This window comes from Gigantopelta aegis, chromosome 4, assembly GCF_016097555.1.
Source record: "Gigantopelta aegis isolate Gae_Host chromosome 4, Gae_host_genome, whole genome shotgun sequence".
NCBI lineage: Eukaryota > Metazoa > Mollusca > Gastropoda > Neomphalida > Peltospiridae > Gigantopelta > Gigantopelta aegis.
The window spans coordinates 33738999-33759690 of record NC_054702.1 but is presented as its reverse complement, the minus strand read 5'-3'; the positions used below and the strand labels follow the sequence as shown (position 1 = coordinate 33759690).

At 34.9% G+C, this 20692-nt stretch overlaps 1 protein-coding gene across 1 annotated transcript; it reads right to left on the bottom strand.

The window, feature by feature from the left end:
• Positions 1 to 1589: 1589 nt before the first annotated feature.
• On the bottom strand, positions 1590 to 20676 carry LOC121370431 (T-complex protein 1 subunit delta-like). Its single transcript, XM_041495648.1, has 14 exons — positions 20483 to 20676; positions 11982 to 12034; positions 11438 to 11527; positions 10861 to 10969; positions 10448 to 10590; positions 9999 to 10120; positions 9400 to 9535; positions 7237 to 7376; positions 6792 to 6888; positions 6258 to 6365; positions 5333 to 5463; positions 4386 to 4620; positions 3840 to 3953; positions 1590 to 1993 (listed from the first exon to the last, which is right to left on the bottom strand). Exons 1-14 carry the CDS (start codon positions 20583 to 20585, stop codon positions 1979 to 1981), a joined length of 1596 nt encoding a protein of 531 aa, XP_041351582.1. The 5' UTR covers positions 20586 to 20676; the 3' UTR covers positions 1590 to 1978.
• Between the last annotated feature and the right edge of the window lie 16 nt (positions 20677 to 20692).

Genomic DNA, 20692 nt, shown 5'->3' with positions numbered 1-20692 from the left:
AATAGGTTTCATCAGGTAATTTTATAAAATAAGCTTTTTTACCAAATATTTATACAAATATGAACATTTAATAGACGTGTCCAGGAGCCCATTAAGATCTTGCTTACACTGGTCCATAATTCTCTGTTTTATTAATAACAAATGAAAATTATAGTTTAATGCTTCTTGGTTACTCCACAGTTCATATAAACCTAATGAACACAGTATTTGCCTTATTTGTCTTGCCCAGTTATTACCTGTATCACATTTTTATCTAAGTTCCACATATGCATAGTACAAGATACAATTCTTTTTGTTCAATAATTTAAACCAATATTTTATCATACGGTACTTACAAGTATACAAAAGGGGATATCTACCTAATTCAAAATATAACATAATAGTAGTGGAACTTAACATTTAGAATATTCTTACAAAATTCTGTGTAAATTCTCTATAGTTTGCCTTGTAAAAACCCCAAATCTCGGCACAATAATTCAAAATACTTGCTATGTATGTATCAAATAAAGACAAAGAAGACCTATGGTTTAACATTAACTTATTTGTATTTCTCTTTAATGCATATATGGCCTTTCGTCCCTGATCTGTCAATAAATTGATCGCATGCGTCTACAGCCTCGAGTAACAAATCATTATACCATTTTCCATAATCATATCGGCACCCACCCTTTCTGAAAACTACTATTTTAGTTGTTTCAACATTAAGACACAAACCCTATTTTATATTATAGTAATATAAAGTGTTAAATATTTTCTGAAGACCTTCAGCCGTTTTTGAAAAAATCACCACATCATCAGCGTATAGCAATAAAAATAGAGGATCAGTAAATATAGTTCATATGCAAGCACATTTCTCCACAATACTAAAAGTAACAATTTTCAGTTATATTAAATCTGTGCCCCATAATCAAATATGAAAAACAATCCTTGATGTGGCACACATGAACTGGTAAAATTAAGAAAAGTACCTAAAAATTAACATTATATCGAATACAATTTTGATGAACATGAAATGCACGTGCAGCTGCTGCTGCACATTAACATGGTACAAGTTTGTAATTCATTCTGCCTCATAGGAAATGACATTTGAAGGTGGGAGTATGGCTCGTCCGACATAAATGTAGGCATTCACAATGTGTTTTTTGGACTTTTGCTGGCTAAGATTAGGACTTTGTGCAACATTTCTTTATGAATTTCCATCTTGCAGCTAGGACAGTCCTAGCCACGTCTTCTAATGTCATCTTTAACGTTGCCCTTCTTTAGGCCCAGTTGTAAAGCGTTCGCTTGATTCGCAGTCGGTCTAGGATCGAGCCTTGTCGGTGGAACAATTGGGCTATTTCTTGTTCCAGCCAGTGCTCCACAACTGGTGTAACAAAGGCCGTTGTATGTACTATCCTGTCTGTGGGATGGTGCATATATAAGATATCTTGCTGCTGATCGAAAAGTGTAGCCCATTACTTAAGACTGGAAAACATGTTTATAATTTGTCTTTAAACAGAAACACGACTACTGTTTGACACAGACATTACCATCTTCAGCACATACATAGTAATAAAAGGGATAAAAAACAACAAAAGAACAAAAGAATGTATACCTGAAACATTTAATTCCAGATAACATGCAAAAGATCCGCTTTTTGTACAAAAAGGTAAAGAAACATCACAAGACAAGCAGGTAATTAAGAATCAATTTCTTTCAACAATAGTTTACTTATAGGTATACACATGAAGCAAATTCAACGTCTATGCAATGAACTATATGAATTTGATGTAAGCTAGCAAGTAGTCACTTATGTAACAGCACTGAAAAAAAATTAGTCTTAGTTGGTCAGTTGCAATGTTCCAAGTTTTTCCATTTTATAACAAAGTAGAGGCTGTAAACAAGCTGTGTGGTGATTCGTCATGTCAATTCTTTGATGAGATAATGAATGGACATGGACTTAGTTGCTTCACTTACAGTTGAACATGAACTAGATGCTTCACTTACAGTTGATCTGAAATTAAATAAAAACATTTATAATTTTTTTTAAAAACCCATTTCTTTTTGTGTCGACAATAAAAAGAAATAACCGAATCCATCTGCCAATGTAATAAGATTATTTGGTTAATGACACCTCAGTACATTTAACCTTCTGACTACTGCAGGCGAGATATCTCGCCCGACGTCACGTCAGTCGATATACTGTACACTGTATACAGTGCATTCCCCAATTCAAATTTTTACGCCGTTTTGCACATGACACTCACTGGAAACGGAAATATAATTAAAGAAAAAAGATTTTTTTTTCAAAATGGTGGCTTTTGTTTTGATTTTTTCAATTGAAAATACCTTGAAATTTTGAGTTCAAAAAGTGGTTTTCGGCAAGTATTTTCGCTTGACAACAATGGCGGCACGTCGCGGTCATTTTCAGGGATCGATAGCTGATTGTGACAGCTAATTTGATAATAAATTTTATCGTTTTACCAACAACGAAAATTACCAAATATTGCAATATGAATCTTAGTTCGGTTTAAAAAAAAAATTCTGGTCAGAAAACCACTGTTATCGGGAATAATGGACATAAATACTGGACAGCTGGCCACAAATACCCGTAAGTAAACGCAACTTTTTCGATTTTTTGCTTAATTTTAATCACCATTAGCCGATCTAAAATAATAAAAATTACAAAAAAAAAAAGACACGAAAATAATACTTACCGATTAATATATGAACTTTATTTCATGTTTTTATAAAACATTTAAGTGAATATATGCGAGTGAAAATTATAAACTTGTACCCACTCAACGTGGTTTTTGTTCAAAATTAATCCAGTAGTCTAAAGGTTAAAACAAAATTTTATTACATGCACTGCTTTGGACCAGAAAAAACTTTACAGGTACCTCCATGGTACTCGATCCTATGGCTTATCACACAACAGGCGAGCTACATTTTAAAATAAAAGTTATACATTTTGTTTTGTTTAACACAACCACTAAAGCACAACACAACTAGAGCACATTGATTTATTAATCATCGGCTATTGGATGTCAAACATTTGGTAATTTTGACATAGTCCTAAGAAAGGAAACCTTTTTATCATTAGTAGCAAGGGATCTTTTATATGCACCAACCCAGACAAGATGGCACATACCAGTCTTTGATATACCAGTCCTGATGTGCTGGCTGGAGCAAGAAATAGCCCAATGGGCCCACCAACAGATCGATCCCACACCAACCGCTCATCAAGAGAGCGCTTTACCACTGGGTTACGTCTAGTTCCCACACCCGTTTTAAAATAAGCAAATAAAGCAAAGAAAGAAAGAAAGAAATGTTTTATTTAACGACGCACTTAACACATTTTATTTACGGTTATATGGCGTCAGACATATGGTTAAGGACCACACAGATTTTGAGAGGAAACCCGCTGTTGCCATTACATGGGCTACTCTTCCGATTGGCAGCAAGGGATCTTTTATTTGCGCTTCCCACAGGCAGGATAGCACAAACCATGGCCTTTGTTGAACCAGTTATGGATCACTGGTCGGTGCAAGTGGTTTACACCTACCCATTGAGCCTTGCGGAGCACTCACTCAGGGTTTGGAGTTGGTATCTGGATTAAAAATCCCATGCCTCGACTGGGATCCGAACCCAGTACCTACCAGCCTGTAGACCGATGGCCTGCCACGACGCCACTGAGGCCGGTAAGCAAATAAAGCACACCATAATTCACACAGACAACTAATTTGATTTTTAATCACTTTAGCCATGCAGCTTCAAATGTCCTATTAAATGATCACATTACTGAATGTAATTAAGAGCATGTTTAACAATGAAATACAGAGTAAAATTCTGAAGCATACCACATCATCAATCTTTAATATACTTCTGACAGTTTCTGCTGCAAGGGACACTGCACTTGTGGACACTATCATGGGCTGCACTACATTTTCCTCCAATATGTTAGATATGGCACCCTGAAAAATTAAAAACCCAATGTTTTAAAATCCAAGGTTTATCTATTAAATTGCATCAACAATAATACAAAAGAACTGTCTTATAGTAATGTTATCTTCATTCTGTTTTGAGAGGTAACAAGTAGAGTATAAACAGAGCAATAAACTGCATTCTGTTGTTTCATCAAAATGTTTTAAAGACATTCAGTGTAAATATTTTTGTCTATTAAAACTATAATTAAATTACATATTACAAATAAAAAATAAATGTATCTCGTAATCTATAGTCATAAGCTTGAATTACCACTTTTCAGTGTAGCATTTCTCAACATTTCTAAGCTAGTTATCTTGTATTTCCAATCTTCCCTTTAAAACTGCAAATCACCATTGTTTTTGTTTTCTAATTAGTGGTATAAATTTCTCCTAATTTAACCTTTAAGTTTTCCAACTTACCTTTCTCACATTAATTCCTGCAGTTTTTTCTCCCTGAGCATGTCGGTTTCTCAATTCTGTTACCGTGGCAATAGGATTAAGACCTGCATTCTCAGCCAAGGTGAATGGAATGATTTCAAGGGCTTCAGCAAAAGCTCTGAAACAGTACTGTTCCATTCCCGACAATGTGTTTGCAAATTCCATCAAACGCAGAGATAACTCAATTTCAGGTGCACCCCCTCCTGCTATTAATGCTCTGAAAGAAATTAATTTAAACAGTAATATTATATTTTATTAATGTAACTGGCTACTTAATGAAAAAGAAAAAGGTTTCCTAAACACCTGAGGACCCATGTTTAATCCAAAGAGGAGGAAATGAACCACAGATACTTCTCCGGATTAGTAGGAGTGTCTACAATCTGGCTTAAATAAAACATTGCCATTTAAGGGGAGCGATCACCCTGATTCCCAATCACTCCACAAGACTAGTTCAAGGAGTAATATCTATACTCAAAATGATAATATCTTAAATGGTTCTCCATAATCTAAGACAGTGGAGTAATCAATCACTCCCTTCAATTCTTTTTATGGGATGGTCAACTTGAATCATAACTTTGAAAAAGAGTTTTATCATATTTCCTAATTATTCTGAAAGCAATTTTAACAAATATCACAGAAATAATCTTATTAAAGCTGATTGTCAAATTATTAAAATATTAGCCATTTCACTCAGAATACTATGGCTATGTATAGCATAGAGGCCATATGGTATATCATCGTTAATGATTTAACATAATATATTCATTCAAGTGTTAAGTGGATAAACAAAGATAAGAGTTTCATAATATCAGTTGAACACTTGCCAGATCAGATGGGGTTTTACTAATAAATTAACAATTAAAAACATTTGTGAAATGATACTTATTCCACCACTGTAAAATTTAAAATAAAAACCATATTCCACTCACTTCTTCTTGACTAGGCATCTTATAACACAAAGAGCGTCATGTAGAGATCTGTCGGCTTCCTCCAACACCAACTTGTTCGAACCACGAATCAGAACAGTTACAGTCTTTCCCTGGTGAGCTATACCTGTGATCTAAAACAGAAAATAAAACTGTTTATACAATGAATAACAAAAATGTATTAGGAGTGATAATATTTAACAGTAAAAATAATTCCCTACCCTCCTTTCATCGATATTACTTCTTATATTACCACGTTGACAAAATAGAACAAGGGAGATAATTACTCTTAATAGTAGTAAATTCCCACACCCAACCCTTGATCAGGTGCAAAATATACATGTAGTAAGATATTTTTCAAATGCATTCAAAGCATCTATCAAGCTTAGATACTATGCGAAATGACTGGTCACGGCAGTATGATTTAATCACAGGCAGTGCAAACTAAAATTGCTATGATCTGAACATTATCACGACAATACTATAATAGTCTTGAAAATATACCTTTACATTTACATAAATGAAATAATCCCCACTCCCCTTCCTCTAACATACATACAGTAAATATCAACTTGTACTTCAGGCTAATCTTTAACTATTGTCTGTAGTAACTTGATAAAAGCAACTGTCTGCAAATCCTGTTTGAAAACTAAGGAAATATTTTATTTAACGACGCACTCAACACATTTTATTGACATTTATATGGTGTCAGACATATGGTTAAGGACCACACAGATATTGAGGGAGGAAACCCGCTGTCGCCACTTCGTAAGCTACTCTTTTCGATTAGCAGCAAGGGATCTTTTATATGCACCATCCCATACAGGATAGCACATACCACAGCCTTTGATGTACCAGTTGTGGTGCACTGGCTGGAGCAAACCTGTTTGAAAAATGCACTCATGAAAACAGAGTTTAAGCACAATACCTTCACAATCTTACTGCTGCCGGTCTGCATCTCTTCTGCCAATTCAGCTGAGCCGAGATTCTCTGCTACGAAGTGATCCAAACTAGCAATAGGTCTACAACCCAGAGTCTTTAAAAAAACCCCACCAAAAACAAGAAGAGATTTATCAATCAATCAAATAAATGATACTCATTGCTTGGTTGTTTGGTCTACAGTGACATTTACAATCTTTAATTTTTGTGGATATTGTGGCCACTTTCCAACATTATTTCAAATGGCAACAGGCGTGACTATCAAAGATTGAAATATTGTACAAAATTCAACTTTGAATCATCAAAGAGAAAATAACACATTAATATCACTCACACACAATCAATCTCTAGACAGAAATATACAATGTTGATTACTTCACAATCAAAATAGTTAATTATTTAACATTAAAAATCTCACAAATGAAACAAGTATATTTACATTTCCTAAACACAAATTTTTAATAAAATTCAATGTCACTGCTAAAACATGGACAACTTGGGAGTAAACTGAAATACACATTACCTTGTTCACAAATTCAATATCTTCTCGCTCGATATCCTTGACAACCATTATTTTCATCTTGGCTAGGAAATGAAGTGCCAGATCACTAACTGCATCTCTGAATAAAAAAAAAATTTTTTTTTAACAAACAAATCATTCGTAGCGGGGAAATTCCCCCCCCCCCAAATTGAAGATGATGATGCCCATAGCACTTCGTTACAAACAAAATTACAGCCAATTTATTACTATTTTTTGGAAAGAAATTAAACTATTATTATAAGGCGTGATGTTTCCTTGTCCCAAGTCATCAATCACTTCACCTCATTTAATACAAGATTTACAATTCCCTCAGAAAAAAAAAGCTCAACTCTTATGACAATGATCACCTACATCTCACTCAAGCAATGATTCCACAAACTATGCAGTGTGTTTGAACTTATTTACACTTGTATTTGTTACGGCTTACCTGAGAATAGATTTCTGAATGAGAAGCAAATTACAGCCAGTTTTTTTAATCTGTTTGACGATATTGAGAATGTAGGTTCTTTCTTCTTTCAATACCCTATCCATCTGTGTGTAGTCTGACACTATCACTTGATTGTCCATCTGAAAATTAAACCCAAAATATCAAACTTAAACTATAAACATATAACGAATCAAAATATAATAATTTTTTTGCTGGCTATATAAATTAAGCTAAACATATATTCAAATAATAAAATGTTTGTGCTGTACAATGCACAACTGCGGACATTTAGTTTCTAAAATCTTGATTAGCGATATTTCTAGTCAATTAAAAATGTATTATTAACTGTTTAATGTTTTAAAATTGTGTAGCTATCTCTGAACCTCGCATAGAGAATTGCAACACGATACTGAACAAAATATTCCCGGAACAATTAAATTTATTTATCAACGAACATTGAAGATACATTTTATGATCTTCGTGACAAAGTCATACTTAGTTTTAATAAACTCGGAATGTTATTTTAATTAAAGAAAAAGTTTTTTTTTAAAGTGTCAACATAATATACTACTCAAAAGAATTTAAGGGTAAAAAATTTATAACCAAATAAGTTTCAGAGTGTATTAGATTGATGATGTAAACTACACCAAAAATTTAATTTATTGTTCCATATTTACAAAAAACCACAAATAAACGTCATTGTATACAAGAAAGTCACATGACATGCTGTCAAAGTTGAAGGTTGTCAAACATGGATTTGACATATTAGAACATTCGTTTAATAGTGTGTGAATCCACCCCTGGCGCGAATACACTCGACACATCGTTGCCTCATGCTGTTGATCAGACGTCTGAAGAACTCTTGGGGAATGGCCTGCCACTCTGCCATAAGAAGTTGACCCAGATCATGAAGGTTGGCCGGAGGGGCATGGTTATCCCGAACTCTCCTGCCTAATTCGTCCCAGGCGTTCTCTATTGGGGCCAAGTCAGGCAAATATGCTGGCCAATCCATCCTGGCGATACCTTGTTGTCTGAGAAAGTCCGTTACCACCCTGGCGCGGTGGGGTCTGGCATTGTCATCCTGCAGAACTGCCCCGCCGCCAATCTGCTGAAGGCCTGGGAGAACCAACGGCCGGATAATCTCATTCAGATAGCGGATTCCATTCAGATTGCCATCCACCACACAGAGGGGGGTCCTGTGGTGGATAGAGATGCCGCCCCACACCATGACGCTGCCACCACCGAACCGGTGACGTTGTCTGTAGACACGAACCCGACAGTCGTTGAACTGGAGACTAAACCTGGACTCATCAGTGAACATCACTCGACCCCACTTAACACGTTGCCACCGCAGATGAAGCGTGCACCAGTGACGTCTGGCCGTTCTGTGACGTGGTAGGAATGGTGGTCGAACAGCCTGGCGACGGCAGCGTAGATTATTGGCTCTCAGACGATTGCGTATGGTTTGATCAGACACTCGAGTTCCAGTCGCAGTCCGCAGATTGTCACGTAATCGACGTGCAATGCTTGTGCGTTGACGTAGAGCCATATTGGTGATGTAGCGGTCCTCTCTATTTGTAGTGCTTCGGGGTCCACCCGAACGTGGACGATTTCGAACAGAATTCGTTGCTTGGTACCATTGCCACAGTCGGCCAACGACACCAAGTCTCAGAGCAACATTTCTTTGCGTATTGCCATCCTGAAGCCAAGCAATAGCCCTTCCTCGATCTTCGATAGTCAGTTGACGTCGTACCATTGTCGAATTTGGAGTGTGCACCGTACACGAACGCAAGCTCCAATTATACGGAAATTCAGCATTGGAAACATGGAATACACATGCAAAGCGTGCAAATGAAGCGCTTTGTGAAAAAGCAAGTTATGGGCACTTAGCAGACCTTTCGCCCTAATTTACATGCAAATGTAAGCATGTTTTCGCCATTAGAACTAGTCGACAGTGTCAATGACAGTGGATTTTAATTCATTTATGGGTTGCTTTGACCCACTTTCGTCAAAATGGAACAATACCATGCGTGACATTATGGTCTAGCTAATATAATTGACATTCAGAAAATAATGTCGAAAATATCGTCTAACCCTTAAATTCTTTTGAGTAGTATATTATATCAACTAAATAATTTAACAAGTTTTGTGAAAAGAACATACATCTGTTTTGGGTGGTGAAATGCAGAACTGTATGAGACCTATCTTCGCTTTCTCCACCCTATTTGGACCACCACCTCCTGAGGATTTTTGTGTGAAAACCAGTCCTTCAATCAATTCTGTATCTTCAACAGTGCCACTAAAATCATAAATGTACACATTTTTAATAAGTCATCTTTGGCAATTTTTTAAAATGTGGCTTGCTTTTAATGAAACCATTTTATTAGTAGTGGATTGGTCCTTAAAAAAAGAAAGTAATAATAATAAAAAATGTAAAAACAAAATAACAATGAAATTATCTAATATTCTTATAACAAAAATAGATGAACACATAAAAATTAAAGGGGGAACTTAATAAAGTCAGGTGCTGGTTACCTTTATATATATAAAAAATTGTTTTTAAAATTAGACCTTTGCCATTAGTATGTAAAGGGAACTAAACCAATGTGCAAAGTTCCCTTGAATAAAACAGAATTGGTTTTAACCAGATATAAAGTAATGCTCGAGTATGTTAGTGGGAGTGGGATCAACAACCAATCCTATTAATAAAATGGATACACTAAGTTTTAAAGAGCTCACTCTTCAAAATGCTATTTCCATACCCTAGTTTTTTAACGATCTTGATATCCTTCAGATCCACATTGTCAGCTGTAGCCGGGTCAATCACTTTCATGACAGCATCAACAGCAATCGGAGACAGAATATTCGAGTTCTGAGACACTACCTGAAAGCATGTTAAATAAGACAAAATTTAACTGTTAGTGAACATTGTATTCACATTCAATATCCATGAAGAAAATCTGACATAACAAATAAGGTAAGGTTCAAATAAAATTTATGACAACATATTCCAATAAATGCAGTACATGGGTCTAAAAATTCTGTAAGCTGACAGTGCTGATTGTAGTACGATGCTCAGGAATAGGAACAAACTATATCTATTATGTAAAAATACATGCATAAAAACACAATTTTGCTCCTAACAGTTCAAAAAGCAAATAACCTAGCCAACCTGAGCCATTTTATAGCATCAAACTAAAAGCTACATTACCTTAGAATTTAAAGCTGTTGATGCACTCTTAAGTAAAGATTCTCTGTCAGACAGTTCCACTGGTGTCAACATTCCTTCCAAAATCTCACATGCTTTTACAGCTGCCCTCTGGAACGACTCGGATATGGTAGTGGGATGTATACCTTAAAAAACAATTCATAAACTGTAAGACAATGAAACACATATTAAATTATGGCTATATCGTGTCTAACATCTAGTTGAAGTAAAACAAAGTTAAAATTATTTCCACATAAAACGTATGCTATTATTAAAAAAAAAAAAAAAAAAAAAAAAAAATAATAATAATAATTCAGCAATGTCAAATCGTTTGTGTATCTTTACTGTTTATACATCTGCGTATTTATTTAACATGGACTAACAAGTGGAACCCTAAAAAAGAAATGAAAACCAACCTTTTGATAAAAGGCCAGTACAGGCATCCAGTAAACTCCCAGCTATTATTACAACTGACGTAGTTCCATCTCCAGCCTCGATATCCTGTGCTTTTGACAAATCCACAAGCTATGAACAACAAATTAAGAAAGTAAGAATTTAGTTAAGTAGACTTTCCCCACAAACATGCATCCATACACGTCCTAATAGATATATATATGAGAGAGAGACCGACCATATTTATGGTGCAACAAATAGATGTGAACATGTTAATTTGAGGACAATCTGCTTGACAAATTTACTATGAAATAACTTTTCCAAGTTAAAGTTATTTGCGTTTGGTAATTTAGCTTAAATGTTACTAATAAGTGTTTCAAATTGCAAACAAAACAGCAACATTCCTTCTTTACTTTTGGGTACAATAGTGGAAATTTCAATTCAGTCCATTACTTTTAAACAGAAAACCCAAACACAAATTAGTCGATTTACTAAAACATTAGTGTTTTAAATGTTTAAATTTTTTGAAAATACCATAATTCAAAGGCCAGAAAATAAACCAAATAAAGGATGTTACAGATCCACTTATAAACACCTCACCATTTTAGCAGCTGGATGTAGAACTTGTATCTGTTTCAAAATCGTTGCACCATCATTTGTGATTGTTACATCACCATTAGCGGCCTGAATCTAAAATACATAAAAAGATATCATAACAACAAAATGTAATGGATAGATACACAACCAGAGATAAGCATTTTTATTATATAAAAACAATTTGTAGAAAAATATCTATTAAAAATTAAATAAATGAAAATCTGAACATAAGAAAAAAAAATAACCAGGCAGGTTTTACTGATCACTATATTTACATATAGGACAATACTTCTAAATCTAAAGTAACCTGTAAGTCCATTCACACAAACTTTAGCCATGTAACCATAACCAATTGTTCAGTTACTTGAATTGTATTTGTGTAACCTAATCAAACTTTTGCCTCAAACTTGCATCGAAATCAGCAATCTTCTGATGTTTGTAACTTTTAGTTTCAGAATATTTTAAGTCAACTTTTCACCACGTAACCAATTGGCAGTTCAATCTTGCATAAAGGTTCTTATCGTTTTTGTGCCCTAAATTTACTCACCATTTTGTCCATACCCCTGGGACCGAGACTTGTTCTAACAGCATCAGCAACAGCTGAAATAAAATTGATATATGATGCTTGTTAACTTCATAGGATAAAAGTTCTATTCTCAATGCTTAAATGTAAAACTCAACCAGATATTGGAATAACTTAAGATCAGAAGCATTAAAAAAAATAGCAACCACAACCCATTAAAAAAAAACTCAATGTATTAAACAAATTTGTTTTTGGCACCTTCCAACTTACCAGACTGCACTTTAATAGTTATCAATCCTCTCATTTTGACTTTAAATATATATCTATATATCACAAAGGGTGCACAAAGTACTCACCTGCTCGCCAAATGCAAGCAAGTTAAAAAATGCAACTACCAGTCTGATGGGCGATCTATCTTTTTCTGACTGACTGTATTATTATTATTATAATCTTTTTTTTTTGCATTAAATCTGCGACTCCACATCAGCAACACAAAAATTCCAAACCATTCAAACAGTTAGTTCAGAATGATGTCGAAATACACAATGCATGCACCACAATGCTAATAGACAAATTCAGAGTTTGAACTGCGCAAGTGTGACATTCCTGAAACGGGCTATTGTGAAAACGGAACCATACCAAAACAGCCCTAAACGAAAGTAGAACCAAATTAGACAAACGGAACCTAACGTTGGCTGAAACGGCACCACAATCAGAAAGACTTCCAAATGTTCCTCTATTTGTAGTATTCAATTAGCCATATCAACTGGGTACTGCTTTAAACACTACAAACGACAGAAAGAGTTTGACCCGTACCCCTCTATATCAAAGGCTCTAAATACTAACCCTAACCATATACCTAAGACTACCCCAACCATTGAAAGGGAGGTATGGGTCGAATTCATGTCCAAACGACGTATGTTAGGCCTGGATTCGAACTCCAGACCATTGGGACTGTTGCCGAGCACTCTTAACCACTTGGTCACACAGTGGATTGCATGATCAACACGTCAGACTGCATTTTAATACTTATAAATCTCAGGGTGTATTTTGACAGAATGAACTGAACGTCTACAGAATGAAACTAAGATTTAGTCCCATAATGCCTCATTTTTGTCTTCTGTGCTATATTACTCCCAAAAGCACCCTTGTGGAGGAAATCTTAAACAGAATAGTAAAAATGTAGCGTATAAACATGTTGGTTTTATAGAACAAACTGTTTTAAAAGGTATTGTATGTAACTATCGCTAACCCTAACCCTAAAATAATTCTAACAAATATTTTTTTTAATTGTTAGTAGAAACCGCACCGGAAGACTTGTAGCGCCACTCACATCCGTTACACCACTGCCGAATGCAAGGTTTGAAAAGCACATGTTAGTTAACATCTATAAAACATTTATTGTTTAATATTGGAAGAATACCAGTACTTGTAACAGGTATAAAATACATTAATAAAACTTTATAACAAATATAGAACTCGTGTTACTTGCCACTTTACGTTTTATTCAGTGGCAAAGTGAAAAAGTAGCGATATCGCATTTAATTATTGAAAAATAGTGTTGTTGTTATTGCAAGTATTTATTTTTGTGAGGTAATTATATTTAATTTATTACTCTTGCAGTACATGACAAAATTTAGATGTTTTGATTTATTGTATAACTGATCGCCCGTTAACATCATCTTCCCGTTTGTCAGTTTACTACAATCCAAGATGGCGGATATTTGTTTACATTTTCAATGATTTGTTATTATGAATACATTTATTGTGGCCCTGACACATCTGTTGTTAGGGAATCACATAAAAATAATCCCTATAACCACATCTTTATAATTAATGGATGTAGGACAAAATGCAGGCATCGAATTAAGTCGAGAACGCTCGTTCAGGTTACCGGGAGGTTACAACCTATCAATAAAGTCGAGTTCCGTTCTCGACAAAATCCTTCAATGAACGGCTAATTTCCTTTTCGAAACTTTCGGTGAAAAAACATTGTAGCGATTGATTCCGGATTTCCGTTTTTTTTTTTTTCTCGTATGTAATTCCACCAAAGTTACCGCCCACCGATTTTCAATGATTCCACTTTTTAGACGCATCCACGGTGTGACGTCACATGTTTAGTGATGGTCGGTCCACACCGTGACGTCACTTAGTTTGCAACAGTATTGAATTTAAACGTAGAGTTACCGGTCACCAGTTTAATTAAAATGGAATCCATTCACGTGGAAACATTTAAAAAATGGGATTTTTCCAATGACTTTTGGTTCGAAGTAGATGAAAAAAATAATATAATCAAAACTACAATGCAAAATTTGTACTGAAAACATAACGGCAATAAGAAATGAAGCCAAGTTAAGACGTATATATAACTGGTAAGTCGCTTGACGGATTACTTGCCTATATCGATGGCGTCACAGGCTACATACACAAATCAAATGTGCAAAGGCATGTGAAAACAGGTAGTCTTCACGACTGGGCAAAAAAGAAATTTTCACAAAACAGTTCAGACTCTCAAACATATTCAGCTTCTGATAGTGTGAAAGTAAATCGTAACGTTACATGTTCTAATTCTATTGGAAAATTATTTGAAAAAACCAGTAAAGAACAATATAAGAATCATTGCAATACAGCATTGTGGTTGGTTATGCAGGAGAGACCTATGTCAGACTACCAGTCCCTGACTGCCTTACAGAAGAATGGGGTGCAGTTTATAAGTGGGAAGGACAACGACCACTCATGTAGGGACTTTGTTCACTATATTGCCCAAGCAATGAGAGATGATATCAAACAGATGATACAATGGGCCAACTTTATGTCAGTTGAACAAGATGGCATAGAAGCTCGCAAAACTAGACGAAAAAGAATTAATTTATTTGAAGATTGTAGTGAGGGGCCAGCCTCACTCGTAAGCTGTGACCATTCATATGAACAAAAACTTACAGACTAAGCTGTTTCCCTGTATGCAGATGATAAAAAAAAAGAAGAAAAAGACCAGCATCTTGTACAATAGACAACCTGATTGCAGACTCATTGTCAGACTCACAAGACGCATAATTACCTGTGCCCTCTTCAGATGTAATAAAAATAACCTGCAATGAACTAATGTGTGTAGAGGACTTTCTTGCTACTACAACATCAGATTCAGAAGACTTGGATGATGCTCGAAGTGAAACAGTTGATATTTCAGACACTGATGACAGTGACAACTCACAATGCTAACTGAAACAAGTTCATCATTCAGATTCTCATATCAGTATTGTTTGGTGAGTTAAGTAAAACAATAAAAACAACACAAATTGTCATGATTTGTTTTATTGTATTTTTTAGGTATTAAATGCAGTACACTATACCTATACACAAAGTATTAATACAATGAGAACAGTGATATGGATAAATAACAATTATACTGTTCACCATGCATGTATGTAAGGGATTTCACAACAATAATAATGGGAATCGTAAACTTGATAAATTTGTGGTAACCTATAGGTTACCAGGTCCTGTTTTGTGGTAACCTCTAAATGGGTTACCAGACACGATCCTTATTTCGATGCCTGAAAATGTCACTGGAAAAAATGTCAAGTCAAAATATCAACTATTAAAGTGGAAGGAAGGAAATATTATTTTATGACGCACTCAACACATTTTATTTAGGGTTTTATGGCGTCAGACATATGGTTAAGAACCACACAGATATTGTGAGAGGAAAGCCGCTGTCGCCACTTCATGGGCTATTCTTTTTCAATTAGCATCATGGGATCTTTTATATGCAGCATCACACACCACAGGCTTTGTTACACCAGTTGTGGAGCACTGGCTGTAATCAATTAAAGTGGTACCCAGGTAAAAATGTCAAATTTGACATTATACTTAATGTGCAAAAAAACCTTTTTAAAATCCTAACCATGTATTCTAAGACTTTTCGTTTCACCAATTAAACCACTGTTTGCACACCTTTGACAGCACTAAATGTGTATATAATTGTCTCAATAACACAGCATGGGTGATGTAATTGTTTTTTTAATGCCACTAACTTATTTTAAAAAAATCAAAGACAGGCTGGCTAATAAGCCATACAAACAACAATGAAGCATTCTTTAATTATACCAAATTTTGTAAACCTAAACCTAACACATACATCTGTTATCCCTTTTGCTCTGTCTTTCTTTTCTCTTCCAGTGTCTTTCTGTATCATTTCTCGGCTCTCTGCTCTCTCTCTCTCTCATATATAACACACACACAAGTTGACATTTTGACAGAGATACAAAATTAATGGTACACATTTTGTCCTCTTACATATTGACCATTAACCTGTATATCACTTTTTCCATGGCCGACTGATGCTCTTTACTCTGTACAATTGAATGCTGTGATAATGCGGGTAACAAATGAGGAGTTACATGTAGCACATGACAATGATGGTAATGTTCATTTGTAATGCACAAATTATTTATTACATTCCACATGTTGTATGATAGGGCCTATATGCTTATGCAACAAAAATGGCTGTTTTCTTATGTTGAACTCTTTTTGGGTATTATAATGACCAATTAGTCGATTATACTGATTATATTAATGGTACTTTTTGCAAAACGGAGTTACCTACCCTGATTACAATTTTTTTTAGGGGGGGGGGGGGGTGTCAGGGACAATTGAATTTTTTTTTTAAACATTTAAAAAATTCTTTAAAGGTATTTCTTCAGTATAGCAAACAATCAATATCATTCTTGTCATATTTTAAAAAGTGTCCGCGGTCCCTATTGTTAGGGGGTGGGGGGACACAAGGACAACTTGCTATGGTATTCTCGGTCCCTACATTGGCCATCTAATTAAAATTAGCTCCACAATTACATGTGGATCTAACACCAGCCAGTTGGAGCTCATTGTCCACCAATCAAAACCTTACTTGCAGAATCCTGCCAGTGATTTAAAAGTAACAACACTGCGTAGTCCCAAATGTCCAGGTAACATTTCGTCTGTAAATAATAATTTAAATATTGAACAATCACACTTCACCTTTTATAACGTTACTTGGGAGCATACAAATTCTAAAAATATCGGGCGAGTCTATTTTAGTGGCTGCAGTACAGCGAACCATACCAATACGTACGGGGTGGGTTATCAGTCTTCAATTTTACATTAAAAATTTATTTATTTATAAAAAAAACCCCAACTAAATCAGTCTCCAGTTTTACATTACAAATTATTTATTTTATAAAATAAAACATGTTTTAAGGCATTCGTAATTCACACGAAACATGTCGTATACCCTCAGGATAATTCGGAATGTTTTCACATTATTTTTAAATCACGGGCAGGATTCTGCAAGTAAGGTTTTGATTGGTGGACATGAGCTCCAACTGGCTGGTGTTAGATCCACATGTAATTGTGGAGCTAATTTTAATTAGATTGCTACATTGTGTAAATATACTTTCATGATGAAATACACATTTTGATCAGCCTAAATCACCTCGTGTCACGGCCACACACACCAAACCCTACATTGCTTTTTTTTTGCGGGGGGCGGGGCGAACTGGTAATTCATTGGGGTCCAACTTGCAATGCGTTGGGGGCAAACTGACATATGTTTTAGGGGTGAACCAGGGCTTGCGCTGTCGGTAGCCAAATTAGCCATTGGCTAATTTTTTACAAAAAATGGCTAATAAAGTTTGCAAGTGGCTAAAATTTTGGCTAAGCCATTTTCTGTCTTCTGATGTGAACAAATGGTTATATAATCTATCAGACACCTCAAACATAATAATACTACCAAATATTCAATTAGCGTAATGGCGATCTCGCGACCGGTAACGAGAAACGATGTCATGCAGAATACAGCGTAGGCCTTATGTTTGCTTATTTTAATAATCACGGTTATTAATTTTAACGGCAATCCTTGACCAAGAGAACACTTTAACCACTAGACCATGATCTGCCCAAAAATAATAAACCTGAAAAATCTGTTGCTAGTCACTTCGTACCATGGTCATTTCGTACCATAGTCATTTCATACCTAATTTGGTCGTTTCGTACCCGGGTCATTTCGTACCATTGCAAAAAGTCATTTCGTACCCTAGTCATTTCGTACCATAACTGAAAGTCATATCGTACCATGGTATAACAATTTATAAATATCACCCCGGTAATGTCTTTTACAAAATAACATTAAATTACAAATTTGTGGTTAATTTAAGGGATATTTTATCAGCAAAAGACTAAAAATTATTGCCACTTTGTATTTAACATTAGCAATTGGCTAATTTGGCAATCAGTAAGGTAGTTAATGTTTTAATGGCTGTTATTGTTTATTTCTTAAACAAATAAGATGCAAATAAGCAAGTTTGAAAAGAAGACCTAATAAATAAATAATATTTTGTTGGTCCATTATATAGTTCATCAAGATTAACTTTGGCTACAAGTGCAAGCACTACCAAAGGTTAATCCTGGGGATGAACAACGCCATTAGCGCCCTTCCGAGCAATTTTGCTCGGAACGGAATTCAATCCGAATTGCGGTCAAACTAAAAGAAAAGCGACTGTCATCACGTTTTTCCACCCAAATCGTGTACTGTGATCTATTTGGAGCATATGGACACTAAGAAATACTTACTTTGAAACGATCTTCACTTTGAATTAAAGGAAAAACGACCGACTGTATGACTTGTTTTTAAAACGCGCGGTGCATTGTGGGAGGAAAATGAAACTCAGAACAATCTTGTATGTGGAAAAGGATCGGTGAAGTCATTTCTCGTTTCACAATGAATAAAACAAAAACCATAAAACTAAAAATTAATTAAAGTTAATAAAATAACTTAAAAGTAAAAATAAATTAAAATAAAATAAATGAAATTAAAGTTAATAAAAAAAAAAAAAAAAAACATTAATTAATAGAAATTAAATAAAAATTATGATTTACACACACACACACACATATATATATATATATATATTTTTTTTTTTTTAAAGAAAAAAACAGTTCATTAATGTCTCTAAAAATAACTAAAACATAAGTACTAAGTTTTAAACTTACTTACCTGTCTGTGTGTGTGTGTGTGGGGAGGGGGGTTGCCAATGAAACATATTTCTCTCTCCTTTTAATGAGGAATCATTTCTGTTTAACTTAATTAAAATCCTGAACAGGGGGCACATCAAATTTGGTATATCTTGTTCAACTCTCTGGCCTCCTCGTGGCGAGCAAGGGGCAACAGTAACGTTTTTACGTACTGGCAAACAAGAGAGAAATATGTTTCATTCCCCCCCCCCCCCCCCCCCCCACCCCGACGATTTTAGAAGAAAACTCAGAAAAAAGACAGGTAAGTTTAAAACTTAGTACTTATGTTTTAGTTATTTTTAGAGACATCAATGAACTGTTTTTTTCTTTAAAAAAAAATATATATATATATATATATAATATATGTGTGTGTGTGTGTGTAAATCATAATTTTTATTTAATTTCTATTAATTAATGTTTTTTTTTTTTTTTTTATTAACTTTAATTTCATTTATTTTATTTTAATTTATTTTTACTTTTAAGTTATTTTATTAACTTTAATTAATTTTTAGTTTTATGGTTTTTGTTTTATTCATTGTGAAACGAGAAATGACTTCACCGATCCTTTTCCACATACAAGATTGTTCCGAGTTTCATTTTCCTCCCACAATGCACCGCGCGTTTTAAAAACAAGTCATACAGTCGGTCGTTTTTCCTTTAATTCAAAGTGAAGATCGTTTCAAAGTAAGTATTTCTTAGTGTCCATATGCTCCAAATAGATCACAGTACACGATTTGGGTGGAAAAACGTGATGACAGTCGCTTTTCTTTTAGTTTGACCGCAATTCGGATTGAATTCCGTTCATTGCTCGGAAGGGCGCTAATGGCGTTGTTCATCCCCAGGATTAACCTTTGGTAGTGCTTGCACTTGTAGCCAAAGTTAATCTTGATGAACTAGTCCATTATATTGTTTTGGACTAATTATCTGGAGCCATTTCACACAAAATCGAAATTGGCAGTTAGTAGTAAATATCATATATGGAAATAACAGTTGACAGGTATTATGGGTATCAATAACGATATGCTGCACAATAACGTGTTCTGGTTTTCAAACTGTCAAAATAAAGTTTTAAAACAAAACCCACTGCTTTTATGCTATAGTCAATTAGTTTTCGTACAATAACTGAAAAGTCAATTCGTTTTCTATATACTGGAATGAAACGACTAGGGTACGAAATGACTTTTTGCAATGGTACGAAATGATCAGGCAGCATGGTACGAAATGGATGGTATGATATGACTTGGGTACGAAGTGACTGATTCGAAAAATAGAGTCAAGTGGAACCCCTTCCAAATTATTTTAATTAGGGCCTAGGTCTCTACCCCTCCCCCCCCCCCCTTAATGACTTGTTGGTAAGGGTAATGAGCTGGGGGTTTGGGGCATACCATAAATGTAATGCTACCTGAACAGGCGATAAGTCAGTTATGTATGATATTAAACATTAAAATTAATCACATTATTCCTACGCTAAAAAATACCTTTGCCGGCTTGTATGTTGCTGATCCTAATCTGCGTTGGTTTATCTTTATCTTTGTATTCGGATCTATTTGCAGACAATTTTTGAGCATATACATCAGGCATGGTGACTGATAAATTCACAATCACTAAGGAGATGGCAACGGATAACAAAACACGTACTCGCAGACGGTTCGAGAAACAATAATGGCTGCTCCCATGTAATGAAATCA

What these genes read in the sequence shown, in the direction of transcription:
- LOC121370431 (XM_041495648.1), bottom strand. Translation starts at nt 20,585, where the DNA reads ATGCCTGATGTATATGCTCAAAAATTGTCTGCAAATAGATCCGAATAC. An exon ending in TACATCCAGCTGCTAAAATG is followed by an intron (nt 10,970 to 11,437) that starts GTGAGGTGTTTA and finishes TGTTGTTCATAG; the next exon opens with CTTGTGGATTTGTCAAAAGC. An exon ending in CAGGAATTAATGTGAGAAAG is followed by an intron (nt 3,954 to 4,385) that starts GTAAGTTGGAAA and finishes TTAATTTTTCAG; the next exon opens with GGTGCCATATCTAACATATT.